The 17,428-nt window shown below is 41.6% G+C and overlaps 1 protein-coding gene across 2 annotated transcripts; it reads right to left on the bottom strand.

Annotated features, from left to right (window-relative positions):
- Nucleotides 1-1,861: 1,861 nt before the first annotated feature.
- LOC127052754 (zinc finger protein 585B-like) lies at nt 1,862-15,914 on the bottom strand. 2 transcript variants are annotated; one of them, XM_050956707.1, is made up of 7 exons: nt 15,769-15,848; nt 9,423-9,473; nt 8,833-8,974; nt 8,522-8,613; nt 7,840-7,966; nt 7,490-7,603; nt 1,862-7,131 (listed from the first exon to the last, which is right to left on the bottom strand). In XM_050956707.1, exons 3-7 carry the CDS (start codon nt 8,930-8,932, stop codon nt 4,799-4,801), a joined length of 2,766 nt encoding a protein of 921 aa, XP_050812664.1. In that variant the 5' UTR covers nt 8,933-8,974; nt 9,423-9,473; nt 15,769-15,848; the 3' UTR covers nt 1,862-4,798. The 2 variants fall into 2 exon arrangements, with proteins under 2 accessions (XP_050812664.1, XP_050812663.1); XM_050956706.1 differs by lacking the exon at nt 9,423-9,473 and having other exon boundaries at nt 15,769-15,914.
- Nucleotides 15,915-17,428: the final 1,514 nt, after the last annotated feature.

Raw genomic sequence — 17,428 nt, 5'->3', positions numbered from 1 at the left:
TTGCTGAGGGTGCAATCCACACCATCCTTCACATCATGAAGGAAAATATTGAACAAAACCGAGAGAGAGGGAGTGAGGGAAACAAGCAGCTTAACCATAAAAGTTATTTATTGCCAGGTAATAACCATATAAGGAGAAGTAAACAAAGAGTAAGGCCAAATACAAGTGTTGTGATATTATATATATATAATGTGATTCATATACCATGTAATATGTTATAGGTCATTGAGGCCTAGTATGAATGATGCATGGTTGACACGAATACATGCATTGCAAGTTGGCAATCAAAGCAAGAACTTAAGGTCAAGAACTATTAGTGCAAAAACAATCTTATGTTCTGAGAAAAATACAGAAAATCATCAGAAAAGGAAATACCACCAGCTGGACTGATATAAAATTGTATAAGAATTGGAGGAAATGGCACACCTTGGATCATGGCAGCCTGCCCAGGATTGTGTTTTTGGAATCGTGCGGGTAGAATGCCTTTGTTTACTTGGCCAAGAACTGATGACTCAACAGAATGCACTATAAATGGGTGTCTATGATTTCTGCAAATCAGAATCGTTTATTGATCCAGAGCCTCGTTTGGATATAGATGTAATTTTTGCAGGCTCCCTGCATCTTATGATCTTATCCTGACGGAAGGAACCTTGACGGACCCTCAGGACCCTTCTGACCTTTGGACTCTGGGATAGTATGTTTGAGGTATGAATGTGGAGTGAGAAAGGTTTGGTTTGTAATCAGTAAAGAGCATTTAGAGTATTAATTCCCAAGTTTTAAAGGTGAGGGTGATTAACCACTGGAACAAACTTCCAAAGGAAGTGGTGGATTCTCTTAATGTCTTCAGATCAAGGCTGGATGCCTTTCTAGGTGTTCTTTAGGCAAACATAGGTTATTGGGTAGCTGGGTAAATTGTAATAGCCTGTGATATACAGGAGATCAGATTATCTCATATATAGATATATAAACCTATCATTTCCACTAGATAGCATTGAGACTTGAACCTCATGAAATTTTGAAAAAGGATCAGATAGAAACAGATAATAAGAACCTCCCTAGCTGAACTAATATATAATGTATATATGAGGAATCTGTTTCAGGGCACAAACCAACAACTGGTTGACAGAATTAGGCAGAAACTTTTGCTAGGGATAGATTTTCCCGTAATTGTCCACTGCGAGGTTTCCTGCACGTTCCAACCAAGCATGTAGTGCTGGCCGCTGTCAGACACAGGACTAGCTGAACAATTGGTCTGCTCTGATGCAGCTATTGGGACTGAACAACATCACGGCAGTTGATGAAAGAATTGATTTTGCAGTTGGGTGAAAGAAGAGGGGCTCAGATCCCAGACTCTTCCCAGTGAGAGGGAGGGAGCAGGCAGCTGAGCAAAAATAGATCCCCTTAGAAATTCTTCAGGAACAAGAGATTTATCCCCACAACCTCCCAGAGAAAAAGCAATGCGTTCCTTAGTACTAGGAGCCATGGGGGTGTTTTTGTTGTGAGCTGCAATGTCACAACAGTCCCCAGCACAACCAAAGAAATACACAAACTCACTGTTTCATAATAGGCACACCCACCTTCACTGGGGCATTCATGTTTAATTAACACACAGAGTTAGTACTGTCAAGTAGTGCTACTTTTGTTAAATCAGTCTAGTGAGAAATGAAAAGAAAGGCATCTCTTCATTGATCTGTAGTCACTTCCCCTTCATGCCTCACACTTCTGGAACACTGTCCTCCATCCTTATGAAATCCAGTCACTATGAGGCCTCATTCCCATTACAGCTAGAAATGTGATCTTGTAAGTGGTTTAAGTTAGTTGCTGGTTAAGTTTGTCATCAGTTAATGAGACCTCAGATACCTCGGCTCAATCACTTTATTGATTAGCAATAAAACAGCATAATACAGAAAGGTCAGACGTAACCAATGTAGAGAACAGTCTTCCAGTGACTGTAGTTTACATATTTCTTGTGTTGATAATCAACCAATAATTAATAAATGAATAGCTAATAATGGATAGGAATTTTAATTGTGATTATATGTTTAATGAATAGCCTTCTCTTAAATTTAGATTTGGTTAACAAGTCAGTTTTGAATGAATTTATTAAACAGTCAAGACAGCACATACAGAGAGGCATACAATTACGCACACCTGTGGAAGGCCTTCTCTGTAGCTGCAGATAGTCTGGATCTTGTCTGCCAATGGCCTTACTTTTTTATGATTTCTTGTGGTAGTTATACCCTGGTAACTCTTCTTAGTTCAACATTCCAACCCTTATTTATTGCTTCCTCCTAGTGCATACTTTCCCATATTTTAGGGCTTGTCTCCACTTACCAGGGGAATCAATGTCTGGCGATTGATCCTCTGGGGGTCAATTTAGTGGATCTAATGAAGACCCACTAAATTAACCACCGATTGCTCTCTTGTCAACTCTGGTACTTCACCAGAACGAGAAGCATAAGGTGAGTTGATGGGAGAGTTTCTCCTGTTAACCTAGCACGGTGTAAACACCACAATAAGTTCACCAAAGGTATGTCAACTCCAGCTATGTTATTCACATAACGTGCAGACCTGCCCTTAAACCTCTTTCCCTCTTCCTTGTAATTTTCCAAGTGTTTCAACACCAAGTAATTAATCATGGTTTATGGCCTTTTTTGGAAATTTTTATTTGTTACATATCTTGCAAATATGTTGCGGTTAGTACATTGCAAAAATATATCTTACATAAAATATGTCATCAATTACTGCATTGTAAAATTCCATTCCTTGCTAGATAGCTTTATGTTAACTGCAAAGAATCATGAGAATCTTGTCCCAAGGCAAGCCATAAAATCTTTTCTGACCTATCTTTAAGTGTCAACACGTGTCTGTTCCAATTTGTTTATACCGTCACATATACCCCAGTTGTTTACAACCTAGTTACTTCCTTGTTTTGTTCTACCACTCACATCTCCCTTACACAGCAAAACATTTAGGACTTGCCATTAATGGGTAAAGCATCATCTGCAAACAGATCAGTCTCAGTACCTCTCCATTCCTTATTTCACCAGCAAGCATAGCAATCTGTCACACATATTCTTTATACATTTTGCATAGCTGCAAAGCCTTACGGGACTTTGTCTCATAAGCTAACAAATCATACTCTGGCTTAATTGGCTGCAAGTTTAACGGGGCATTTTCTGTTTTCCAGTTCATACCCAGCACTCTGCCCAACTGTGTTTTTTAGGAGTAAATTAGGAAGCATTTTGGGTAGCTATTCCATAGAGGATAAGCAGCAGGTCACTGCACCAAGGATTATGGGTATTTTTTTCAGACACCCTCAGTGGACTGTAGGATGCACAGCTCGGGGAAGGAGTAGCACTTGCATTACCAGTTACACTGGCCCAGTTAGGGTACTTGCCTTACGGGAGAAAAATCACGGTGTGCCTACCCTCTTGGAATAGACTGAACTGCTGGGGATGGAAGATCCAGGTGAAGATGCACTCGTTGGCATCCCATTATTAACCATATGCCTTTGAAAGTGAGCTGTATCTTCAGCCAATAGTGCTATAGCCAGTTAGTGCATCATAGAAAGCTGCTGTGAGGGTGGGGCAAGGCTGACTCACTCCTGTTCACCTGTTATCTTGAAAACTGCTCTTGCTAAGAGCTTGTCTACACGTGGAATTTAACTGGCATAAAATATACCATTGTAATTATGCCTCTGTAACTCTCCATGTTGACACACTTATTCACAGGAAGTTATGCCATTATAACCATACTTGCAAAATTATACCAGTAAAACTTCCGGAGTAGATAAACCCTGAGACATGTTTAAAAAAATACAGTTGCCTCAGTACCAAATACAGAGGTAAAATAACCTCTCTACTCCTACTCGAGATTACCATTTATGCATCTCAGGATTGCATGAGCTGTTTCGGAGACAGCATTGCACTGGGAGCTCATATTCAGCTGATTATCCACCACACCCCAATTTTTTTTTCCAGAGTCCCACGTTCCCAAGGTAGAATCCCCCATCCTTTAAGTAGAGCCTACATTCTTCATTCATACATGTATATATTTACATTTAGTCACATTAAAATGCATACAGTTTTTTTTTGCCCAGTTTGCAAAGTGATCCAGTTCACTGTGAATCAGTGACCTGTCCTCTTCATTATTTACCACTCCCCCAATTTATGTGTTATCTGCAAATTTTATCAGTGATCATTTTATATTTTTTTTCCGGCTCATTCATAAAAATGTTACAAAGCAGAGGATTAAGAACCGATCTCTGCAGGATCCCACTAGAAACACACCTGTTCAACAAGGATTCCCTGTTTACAGTTACATTTTGAGACATCTCAGTTCGCCAGGTTTTAATCCGTTTATAGAGCGCCATGTTAAAATACCCATGTCTTCACAATGTGTGGAGGATGCCATTTTGTTCTGTAGTGTGTTCAGGGGCTGGATGGAATCATCCTACTGGCACGGCCATTCAGGAAGTCATATTCAGGGCTCACATAGGACTGCAATCCATGCATTGCATCCATAGATGGCATGCCGCTGCTCAACTTGCAAAATTCAATTCCACTCCCTTGAAATTCCCACTAACCACCCCCAAAACCCATTGAAAGATCAGTTCCTCTCTTCATCAGCTTTTTCCCGCTCCCACATCTCACTCCCATGATCATAAATAAGGCGATACTACCAACCTGTCCTCCTTAACCCTTGTATTTTAGAATAAATATGAGTGGAGAAATGTCTCACCAGAATAAAAAAAGTACCACTCCATTATTTTCTATCATTACAATTGTAGATCTATTTAACCTGAAGCTACATTTTCTGTATGGCGTTTCTTTTTCAAGTGGACATTTGTCAAGTGTTTAACAAGATTTGATCGGTCACTGAAGCTTTTCCCACATTCAGTACATTTGTGAGGTCTATCTCCTCGATGCACAGACAGATGCGTGGTAAGGTGAGACTTCTGAAAAAAGATTTTCCCACATTCAGTACATTTGTGAGGCCTCTCTCCCTGGTGTATTAACTGATGCTGGGAAAGGGCGAACTTTTGACGAAAGCTTTTATCACACAGCGCACATTTATAGGGCCGCTCTCCGGTGTGGATCCTCATGTGTTTAGTCAGGGTTGATTTCCGCCCAAAGCCTTTCCCGCATTCGGTGCATTTGTAAGGTTTATCCCCTGTGTGGGTTCTACAGTGACTGGTAAAGTGTCCTCGCAGCCTGAAGCTTTTGTTGCAGTCGGGACACTGATAGGGTCTCTCTTCCCTGTGGATTCTCTGGTGCATAGTAAGGTATGAGTACTCGCTGAAGTTTTTCCCACAGTCAGTGCAGCTATAGTTTTTCTCCTCTTTGTGGGTCCTTTCATGTCTGCTGAGTATTGACCTATACACAAAGCTCTTTCCACAGTCTGCACATACATAGGGTCTCTCTCCTGTATGGTTTTTCTGATGCCTTCGAAGATGAGCATGCTGGTGGTAGCTTTTCCCACATTCAGCACAGCTGTAACATTTCTCTTCCAGGTGGATTTTCTGATGCACGGAAAGGGCTGAGTTGCTACTGAAGCTTTTCTCATTGTCATCATTTGTGCTTGTTTGTGCTCCAGTGTTGGTGCCCTGGTGGGCGATGGTGCTTTCCAATTTCTTGGAATCTCTCTCGTGTTGATTAGATATACTGCCTCTTTTGCCTGCAGGGCATCCCTGCTGCCTTCGTGGCATACCCTGACTTCCACAGCCTCCTCCCTGCTCAGGACCCCGGGGTCTCCCCGATAATGTCCTCTGTGGTTCTGCTCCTGCAGGGCCTCCCCGCTGGAGATTCTTAGCTTCATCTTCACTCATGATCCCATCATTAAATCCTCTAGGTTCCTCTTCTTTGTGGATTCTCTGATGTTGAATAAGTCTCTCTATTAGGACAAATTGCTGGCCACAGTATGGACACTTATAGGGTCTCTCCACCCTGTGGACTATGTAACGATGATATACAAGGATTGTCTTCGCTCTGAATCTTTTCCCACACTCAGTACATTTATAAGGTTGTTCCATTCTGTGACTCATGGTGTGATCTTTGAGCACTGAACTCCGACTGAAGCTTTTCCCACATTCTTTACATTTATAAGGTCTCTCTCCTTTGTGAGTTCTCAGATGTATCTGAAGGTATTTTTCTTGAGTGAAGCTTTTCCTACACTCACTACACTTGTAAGCACTCTTTTCTGCACCAGTTTGATGATGCTTCATTAGGAGAGAGCAGTTATTGAAACTTTCCCCAAATTCAGTGTCTGTATTTGGTCTCTTCCCCATGCAGTCTCTATGCTGTGTGCTGGTGTCTTTGGATTTCCTGAAGCCTGTTTTGCTGCAAGTGGATTTACTTTGTCTCCAGTCTGGAGGGTCTCCGTGCTGCTGTCTCATCTTGCCTCTACTCTCACTGGCATCTCCCCACTCAGGGCACTGGAGTTTCCCCAACAACATCATGTCTGGCTTTGCTCCCGCAGACCCTTTCTTCTGGGGATTCTTGTCCCTGTTCTCACTCACAATCCCATCGTTGAACCCTCTAGATGTCTCTTTGTGGATTCTCTGATGCTGAATAAATCTCTCTCTCAGAATAAATTGCTGGCCGCAGTCTGGACACTTATAGGGTCTCTCCGACTTGTGGACTGTGTAACGGTGAAGAACAAGGCTTGTCTTGTGTCTGAAGCTTTTCTTGCATTTGTTACATTTATAGGGTCTCTCCCCTCTGTGAAGTTTCAGATGTATCTGAAGGTATTCTTCTCGAGTGAAGCTTTTGCCACACTCACTACACCTGACGGCACTCTTTTCTGCACTAGTTTGCTGACAATGTTGAAGAAGAAGAGAGCTGTTACTGACTCTTTCCTCCAGTTCATTGATGGTATTTGGTGTCAACCCAATATGGGTTACTGGGTGGGCGCTGGGGTCTATGGATTTCCTCAAACCTCTTTTGCTGTGAAGTGATTTACTCTTGCCTGGAAAGTCTTCTCTCTGCCACCCCATTCTGTCCTGACTCTTGCTGACATCTGCCCCATCAGGGCCCTGCGGTCTTCCTGAGAACATCCTGTGCATCTTCACTCCCACAGCCCCTACCTGCTGGGGACTCTCCTCCTTGTTTTCACTTGCTGTCCCGGTACCTGTTGGGAGAGAGAATCCAGATGGGATTCACTGCATGTGCTGGGGACAGAGGGTGCAGTAAAGGGATTTATCATTGATAACAGAACCTGATAGGCAGGAAGTATATTCCACCAAGTGGCAGAGGAGGGGCGAGTTCTGCCTCAAAGTCCCATCTAAGCCCTAAGAAAAAGGCTGAGGGAGGAAAAGGCTTCTGCCGGGGATCAGGAAGGAGAATTGGGGGCCAGGAGTGACACCTGCCATGAGGACAGGACATAATAGTGAGTCAGATGAGATGGGACTGAACAGGAAGAGGACTCAGCGAGTTTGCGGGGATCCCAGCTTTTCCAAGCCCCAGATAGTTTCTCACTCATTCCTCACCTGTCGTAGTGCCTCTTGAGATTTCCCTTTCTTCAGAGCCCTGGAGATCTGGAATCCACATCTCTTCCCCTCGCTCCATCTGGGATAGCACATCTGGTTTAGCAACTGGAAATCCTGCTCATTGGAAAGAAGTACAAGCATCACAATGTGTTAAGTATTCGTCGATCACTTAATTACAAAGAACATTCCAAGATTTTCTTTGTTGAAGGGGAAAGACATAATTCATATAGGTTTATAAAAGATTTATGTATCACATTTTAGCAAGCAGGCTGTATGGTGGGAAACGGGCTGTGTTGCTTATAAAAGATTTAGGCCATGTCCACACTACAGGGATTATAGCAACTCCTCACCTAACGAGATGAGAGTCTTGTAATTCTCCTGCATAACATCTCTGTAGAGGTCCTTCTGCTTTTCATCTAAAAGAGCCCATTCACCTTCACAGAAGTACACGGCTACCTCCTCAAACGTCACTGGCATCTGAAATGACATAGGTCCCCCACTCAGCATCTGTCTGGTCTGGTGACAATCCCACCATTCAGGCACAAGCTGACAGCAAAGGGCAGAGCCATCACCATGAAAGCAGTATTGGAGGAGGGGAAGGAATCCCATTTCCCACTATCCCATCCTCCTCCACACAGCAAGAGATGCCAGACTCAGCCTGCCCATCCCCACAGAGCTCTAAGCCTCAATCCACACCACTCAAGCAAGCACCTGGAGCCACAAGGGAGCCCCACTCAGCACATGCTGTTCCTGCGATAGTCTCACCACTCAGTCGTGGGATGAACTGCCAGGGACGAATCCTGACCAACTGGAGGGGCATGAAGTGCACTATCCAGGATGTTGGAGAAGCTCCATATGCACAAGGCACCTCCCAAAGAAAGGAGTGTGATTATTGTATTGATGGGGAAGAAAAAGTTGGAAAGACCATTGAGCAATGGAGGAGCCGGGAGGAGGTGAGAGGAATGAGTGAGGACAGACAAGGAAGCAGCACGTCCCTGCAGGAGGAAGAGTGCGGACCGTTTCACAACTCACCATAAAGCCGAACCTATGCAGCGAGGCCACCATATCCTGGTCTCCTTCATTCCCCTTATCATAAGGAACAAACAAATAGGGCGCAGGAAGATCTAAAGGATTACAAAGATACCATTAGAGGGACCCACACAACACATACGCTCCTGGACCTCACGACTCTACTAGGAACAGGGATTCACCCAGCCTCCACGTGCCACTAGACACCAAATGCTGTTCCAATGATTTCATACAGGCTGCCTTGGGGACTCCCCTCCCTGCTGTACTATCCATGCTCCCCAACACCACATGCATCTCCACACACAACTTATTACCTAGTTGCCGTGGATACTGCTGCTTCTCTCTGAGGTCACAGCTTAGTTGTGGTACTGGGTGGCGGAACCTCCAAGACCTTGAGCTGGACAGGGGCTCCATCGTCTCAGAAATCTCTTCTCTTCTGATCACACAAACTGAGACCTGGGAAACATATACGTTGTTAGTGCAGTGTGAGGGACAAAGGTATTATCTGAGGGGCAGTGACAAGTCGCTCTCAGATTCTCTACTAAACAGAGTTATTGAAAGCCGATGGGCCTGCCAAGCATATGTAAGGGGCTCTGTGTCCCCCCCACATTTCCATCTTCCAGTTTTCACCAATATCAGTTGGGTTCTGCACATTGATGACTAGAAGAGATTCCTCAGTTTTGTATTTCTTCCTTGTAGCCTTCTGCCCAAACCAAACCTTCCTTCCTGTGCTGCTTTTTTCTTCCCAGTGAACCCTTTCTGAACTCAGGTGATGTTACCTCAATTCTGCTTTTTATTTGACTGATCATGGCACATAGGAATATCAGATCACAATTGCACTACTGCAGGTAGTTGGCTCTTTTTACACTTTTTAATGAACATTAATATTATTTATTGGTATTACCCTAGAGCCCAGAAGTCCTAGTCATGGCCCAGGATTCCATTGTATTGGGTGCTGTACAAAGAGAGAGAAAAATGAAATCCCTTGTAACATAATCCCTCTACATTTGAGGGGCATCACTCAAAGAGGTATCCAATTTTCTCATGAGTATGAGTTAACAGAATTTTATTTAATGAAAATTTTTTTGTTCGAACCTCGACCAAATCCAGATTTAACTGTTCCTCTTTCAAGACCCTTTTTAGACCCAAACAAAACTTTATACCCGTGCTCTACATTTTCCAGTGTACTTGTCTTTTTGGTAGTGAGAGATTAGCTCTAGTTTGATTTAATTGAGTGCTTTTCCCCAGGGGCTCCAGTCATCATCACATCAGAACTGTTAGGTTACCTTCAGCCTCTGTGTCAGACAAAGCCTTGTAACAGGAAGATGCTGAACTCTGAAGTAACATTAAAATACCCAAAAAACCATCTGTTTCTTGTTAAATGAGACAGCCAGTCTATATGATTTACCTGTGTCCAGCTTCATGGTTCAAGATGTATTTGTCATATTCAGATGAAAAAAGTTTTGACCCTCAAAACCGAGGACACACTTTATTTTACATTGATCATTTGGACAAGGGTGCCTGTATGCTAAGCCATCTCTTACTTAACGGGTAGTAACTTCCAAACCATCCTAGTATAACCAAGGTATGGACTAAATCTTTACAAATTCCCTTCGTGCTTTTGTCTGAAGACATTGGCTAGTGGGCAACAATCTTTAATTTCCCATTTCAGCTAGAGAGAAATTTAGATTACACTAACGAGTTTAAAAGCAATGCTGTCTGTCACCCTCACTTCCATAGCCTCCTAGGGACTGTCAGGAAAGTAACGCTATGTCTACACTCCACAGACTATGCTGGAGCCCAGCATAGCCCCCTAGTGCAGATGCAATGTACACTGACAGAAATGTTTCTGATGGCAAGTGAACACCTCCCTGAACAGCAGTAGCTATGCCGCTAGCAGCATTTTTCTTTCGGCATAGTTGTGTTTGCACTGGGGGTTTTGTCAGCATAGCCATGTTACTGAGAGTGTGTGGTTTTTCAGCCTCAACTGACATACTGACGCCGGCAAAAGCTTTAAGTGGAGACCAGGCCTTAGTTCCTCTTTTAGAGTACAACCAACTTTTGGCTGCACATCCAGAAGTGTAGCTGGTGCTCTTGCTTTTTCACTGTTTCTTTTGCCTGGAAGCTGTTTACCTTAAACTAAACTTTACAGAAGCAAAACTTAAAGGGATAGTTCCAATAAATAACCCCCCAATTCCTTGTTGAATGTAATTAATACTCCAATTGTATGGAGGTTAGACTGAGTTTGCATTCACAATTGGAACTGCCAAAGATAAAACTACCTAAGCATAACATAGGATCTTTTAATTTCTCACTTGCATTTCATAGAATTATAGAAATGTAGGGTGGGGAGGGGCCTCAAAGGGTCATCCAGTCCAGTCTTCTGGGCTAAGGCAGGACCAAGTAAACCTGCTAGACCATCCTGGACAGGTGTTTGTCCAACCTGTTTTTACATCCGCCACTGGATGATTATTCCAGAGCTTCACTACTCATCTTCTTAGAAAGATTTTCCTAATACTACCGGACCTAGGACTGATCCCTGCGGAACCCCACTGGATACACACTTACACTTTGATAGTGGACCATTGATAAATACTCTGAGTAGGGCTTCTCAATAATTTTTGCATCCACCTTATAGTAATTTAATCGAGACCACATTTCCCTAGTTTCCTTATGGTAATGTTATGTGGGACTGTGTCAAAAATCTAAGCAAAATTGAGATATGTTATGTCTACTGCTTCCCCCTATACATTAGGCCAGTAACCGTCAGCTTTCTTAGTGCTAGGCCAACAACCAGCATTAAAACTTTTTAAACCTTTTACTAAAGGTACCGAGGAAAAAAGGAAAAAACAATTAAGCAATTTGAAATGTAAAGTATAAAGCAAGGCATTCATTTCAACTATATCCCTTATTCCATTTTCCTTTAACTGTAGAGAGTTTTTAGAACAGGGGAGAGGAATCTTTTAAATGGTGCTAAGGATGGTTAACAACCTTCCTTTTTGTGGGAGAAGAGAAGAAGTTAGTTGAAATGGGCTGAAGTTGCTGTTTCTGTTTTTAAGGTCTGCTCTCGTGTTCGTGAAGACAGAACAAAACAAATGCACAGAAAAGGGAGAGGAAAGAACAAGACGGACAGAAAATGCAGTTCTGTCTTGCTTGCTGACTCTTAGTTGCAGTCTCGCTGCTGGAGAAACAGAAGAAAAGAAAAGAAGTACTTGGTTGTGTTTTAAGGTTTGCAAATTCCTCATCCCAAAATTGGAATATTCAAATCTTATTTGATTGGATGCTACAAAAAAATCACATTTGAACCTTTCTGATGTTAATAAAGATAAGAACTTACAACTCACTTTATCTGTAGCTTTATTTGGCTTTGTCCATATCGTTAGTAATTTGTATGAGGCGAGGTTTTTTTACAGGCCAAGAATGACTAACTGTAACTCTAGTGGGGGAATGTAGACAAGAAAGGTATGTGTACTTTGGACAGTTAAAGCCGGATAGGCTGGGTTGGACTGGAATTAATGGTGAGGTTTTAAAATGTGGGAATAGGGGAAATAGCTTGATTTCCTATTAAAGTGGGTTGTTTTGGAGTAAAACAAAAATTTGGTTTTGTGACAGGACACTTTAAGGAACCATACTGGTACCTCTTTTGACTGGTAACCACGCAAAAGTGGCTATTTTTAGCATAGGTTACCCTTTATATTGGAGTTTTTTTACTTGGTCAGCCTTACCAGGCACGATGATGAATTTTGTAAAAAAAAATTTCTGCAACTTACACAGAACAGTGATTGTCTTAAACACGTTACACCTACAGATATAGGGAGGCCCTTTTTTAGAGCAACAGGCCATCTGTGGTACTTTTCAGGTTTGAGTTCAAGTGTGATAGACCACCAAGGGAGGTGCATTAACGTGTTTCCTATAGAGTTGGCCTTTGAGTTGACCTACAGAATGGACAGCTACCAATTGCCGGGACACATCCTTGTCTGGGTTAAACACTGGCAACAAGACTGTGAATGAGACATACAAGGATCGTGCCATTATATAATTTTTTGAAAAAGAACAACCGTTTTGGTTAGGTTGAGGTGTTACAGATCCCATCTTGTTTACAGCACCCACTGATAAATGCCGGCATGAATTTAACCATGTGGACTGGGGTTTTTTTCAGCTTTTGAAAACATTTGGGACAGTACCAACTTAACAGTTGCTCATTTTTAATTAAGTGAGGAACCTTTTTTAATTTTAAGGATTGTAATGTACTAGTGATTGCATTTACAACATATTTTCCATATGCAGAGCATATAATCTTTTTTAAGTGTTGATTCCTGTGCTGATTACTGTTTTAAGCGATTAGCTGATTAATTTTATGTTGGGTTTTATTAAATAGTTGGGTTATGTTATGCATATTATAAACAGTAAATTGCTTTTTCTGTGACTTTTTGTATTTTTGGATTGACCACTTGTTTGGGGTTTTTTTTGTAACACATAACTTATATGTTTGCGAATTTTTTAAATATTCGCTTGGTTTTAAATTGACACTTTTGAATGAAATAGTTCTGTTTAGGATTTTAAACTTTTAAGGAGATTTAAGCTACGCTTTCTTCTAGAGGTATACGGTTCATGGAATTTATTATCCATCCCCAACAGAATGATATTTTGCACTTGTTGATGTGAATAAAATTGCAGCCTAAGTTATACTGAGAAAAAGGAAGGCACTTTGGTATGCTGACAATAAGTTTTTCTAGATATCAATTAGACATATTTAACACTACAGGAATATGCATAAACCGAACCTGATTACTTTTTTTATTATGGGTGTTGCGGTGAGAGCACTAGCAGGTTCTGGGTTTATTATTGGACAAGTTATATTATTTGGATTGGATTATTATAATTATAGTTAATAATTGGATTTTTAACCTTAAGTTCAAATGTTACATTTAGTACATTTTTTGCTTTCTGATTTGGTTTGAAAATTAGGTATTATGAGCATTTTATATTGTTCTTTATTTTTTATATTTACGTGTATATAAGGTTAAACTCCCCCCCCCACCCCATTATTAGATTATAATAAAACTTAAAAAAAAAACAACACGCCATTTGTAAGGTATTCTGTGTTTTAGGGAAGTTGAATTTGTTGGTGAGGAGTTACACGTTTTACATTCTCCCTCCTTTGAGTTATTATTTAAAGGCCAAATGTTTTTCCAGCCACTGCATCGCAACAAGATAACTTTAACCAATTGACATTTAAATGTGACATTTTTCCCTTTAATTTCCTTAACCTGGTGTAGAGGACTGTGGATAAGTTTTGGGTTGAGTATAATAGTTCGTTTCTTTTGTGTTAGTATGTTTTGTTTTACATGCTTAGGCAATTGAGCACAACAGTGTAGTCTGGTTTTATGGGGTTGTAACAGTTTAGTTCCAAATTTGTGATTTTGGCTTAGTTTTACCCTTAGAGCAATGATAAGGGTGTTGTAAATTAGAAATATTAGTGTTTGTTTTATGGTTGCAATTTGCTGGACTTCAGCTGTTGTGATTATGTTGGATGCTGTTTACCTAAGTTCTGAGGAGGAAGTTGCTTCTGCAACCTGAATGATTGATAGAGCTTTAACTGATTAGCATGGTAGATTTTGTTTTTATTACGCTTGCCTTCTGTTATTTTAATGTTATGCACTGCTGAACTGAGAGTTTATTGATGACTTGGAAGGGTCCGACCCATTTGTTACACAGCTCATGCTCTGGTGCTTTACAGAATAACAGCATTACTTGGTTCTCAACCTTTTATGTTTTTTGTTTTTGGTTGTGGGTTTTTTTTGTTTGTTTTTATTAAGTAAGCCTTTGCCTTTTGTTTGGCTTTTCCCAATTTAGCTTCTCCCTGCAAGTGGACCTGATTTAAATGTTTTTGCAGGTAGGTGTCCATTTTTATTTTATTTGAGTGCCACTGGTGTGCCAAATTAAATGGGGAGGCGGTGACTTGGATCTCTGCAGGCATGAATTGTTCTGGGCGGCATCTGAAAAGAAAGGAACACAGTCCCAGGCCCCTAAAAGGGGTCCAAATGCATAACCCTGTCAAGGGGCACGCCCACTCAAAGGTCCAGGACTATTACGTGGGTTAGGGTCATTTTGCCGACGCTGGCACCTAGGGAATCTAGGAACACCTTGGCCTAACCATGGGGGTCCCCCAATCCTCACGGTGGCATTAGCTTGTGGTTCCTGAAGTATTGCAACAGGGGCTGCACGCCGACCTATTTCAGGGCCTCCCTGAGAATATGCCTTGGCCAGGGGTAGTAACAGAATTTCTTCTTTTTTTAAAGAATTCCCCTGATTAGGCTTCTTTGGGGGCTAATTTATTAGCCCCTCAATTTGTTGTAGCATAGAGTTTTAATTTTCAGTGAGTTTTTTTTTTTTAACTTTAAATTGGCCACCCTGGAACAGTGATTGTTACTGCTAACCAGCGGATGTATTTTACCAGTGATGCATACCTGATAGGTGAGCCATTAGAAGATGTGAACCCATTTGTTTTTCAACATAGCAGAAACTTTGTGAGAAAATTGAATACTCATACAGAGTTTGAAAACAGATAGATACTTTGGTATGTGGTGGTGATGGAGAACTGCACACAGTACTCCAACACACAAGCCACCGCTGCTATTTTAGCATATTGAGCTGAATGTGGAATGTGTGCATATGCCTTCTTCCAAGGCTCTTTCTTCTCCTCAGGAGGAACTGCGTAGATTTAAAACCCGATATTAGGTTTGCCTTGATGGTAAATAACTAGAACCATTTACAAAGAAATGATATCTTTTAATGGAATTTGTTTTCTGGCTTAATGGTTGGAAAAGCTTTTTCTTCCTTCCCCCTTAGATTGAATTGATTAAAATCGGGACACACATGTGGCTCCCCTTAGTACAGCAGGGTAGTTGGTAACAAAGATGGTGTCCTAACAAGTTTTACTGCAATATTTTTTTTTTTTGCAGCAGCAGCAATGCCCAGTGGGCTAGGCAAGCATTTGAGACTTGACATCTTTTACCCTATTGGACAGTAAGAAGTGAAGGGGAGTATGCGATGAGTGTAATATGATTGGGCTGAGGCCATTTAGAAAATAAAAGTGTTGTGTGGCCTAACTGGTGGCCAATAGGTACTTCTCACAATTGTCATACTTTAAGTTCAATTGATGACATTAAACCTGAGGCATAGGCCACCGGTCTGATTTTTTCATGCCTCTCTTATGAAGCCACAGCCGCTAACGGATTAACACTTACCGCTACCTTTAGGTGATCGAGTATCTTAGGATTTGGAGTGATCAACACCAGAGCCTTGACAATGGTCTGTTTTAGCTGAGATACTGCTTCCATGTGTTGCTCAGTTCATTTTCACTGGACACTTTTCTTTAACAGTTGGTACAAGGGACCTGCAATGGAAGCAAAATTAAGAATGAAATTCCTGTGGTACCCAATTAAACACAAAAAGGATTTTAAAGCCATTAGGTCCTGTGGTAAAGGCAATGTTTGAATTGCATTTACTTTTTGTTACGCCAGGGTTTTACTCCATTTTGTCAGCGTCAGGCCGAAGAAAGACACGGTTGGCCATTAGCTGTGCCTTGGCCGGACTGCATTTTAGCCCTGCTTCCTTTACGATCTGCAGGAGTATGTCAAGCCTTTTCAGATGCTCCTTCTTGGTTTGTGTTGCTAAACAAAGATCATTTACGTATTGAAACAGAAGAGTTGGTTTAGAAAATTACAACAGTACGCACCTCATTTGCGCATAGAATGAAGCTGGAGAATTTTTATACCCCTAGGGTAAACATGTTTAGGAATATTGGCCTCCCTGGAAACTAAATGCAAAACGGTACTGTGAAATGAAGGCCAATGGTAATGTCCAAAAGCTGTTACTGATGTCAAGGAGAGTAAACCACACAACCTCTGGATCAAAGGACTTGATTAGATCTGGCATTTTGACCACTGTAGGGGCAGAAGTGGGTGTGACCTGATTTAGGCAACTGTAATTAATTGTGAGATGCCAAGAACCATCTAGTTTCTTCACAGGCCAAATAGGGGAATTGACAGTGGAAGTACGTAGTACTCCCTGTGTCAGCAAAGACTTGATAGTCTTTTCTATGTATGGGTTTGCCTGATCTGGGTAAGGATATTGTCTTTGGGCTGATACATCTTTTCCTTTTACAACAACAGTGACTGCCATACAGCCACAATCATGTTTGTGTTTAGCAAAGGCATCCGCATGCTTGCGAAGTAAAGCCTGTAACTCAGGCTGGTTTGCACGATTAGCCACTATTTTGCTTAAATCATACCCCTCCACTGGAGACACCATACCATACTCAGGTACGATTACTGGTGAGTCATCCTTTGCCTGTTCTACGGTAAGACACAACAATAGGTTAACCAAATCAAAAACACAGCCCTGTTTGTATAGGAAAGCAGTTTCCAACAGGTAATTCTTTGGGTTTGCTAATTTTATTAATGCAAAGATATGAACCTTTTTAGGTGACCTATCTGTACTTTAATGGATTTAGAAAGCGTGGTAACAACCTAATTGCTTGCAAAAGTTGAAAGTGTTTTTGTACGCCCTGATGACGGAGAAGAGGATCTAGGATCCTTGACACGGATAATGCCAATTGCTGCACCAGTATCTATAATAAAATTCCTGTGGCAGCCCCCTACCACTGCCGATACTGTGGGTCACCCACTTGCATCCCTGCCTAAAGGGACTATGACTTCGCTTGGGGCCGGTTGGCATCATGCTGAGTAATTTGTAGAGTATGCAGACAAATAATCTATGGGTTTTCCTTTTATCTCTTCGGAGACAGCCAACTCTGGAGGAGGAGAGGCTGTCCACCAGAGAGAAGGAAATGGATCAACAGAGGCCACTGGACGGTTCAAGGGTGCTGGGCCTTGCCTTCCATCA

This window comes from Gopherus flavomarginatus, chromosome 5 (assembly GCF_025201925.1).
Source record: "Gopherus flavomarginatus isolate rGopFla2 chromosome 5, rGopFla2.mat.asm, whole genome shotgun sequence".
Taxonomy (NCBI): Eukaryota; Metazoa; Chordata; order Testudines; family Testudinidae; genus Gopherus; species Gopherus flavomarginatus.
Note: the sequence above shows the minus strand (reverse complement) of the source record. Positions and strands in the feature narration are given on the sequence as shown.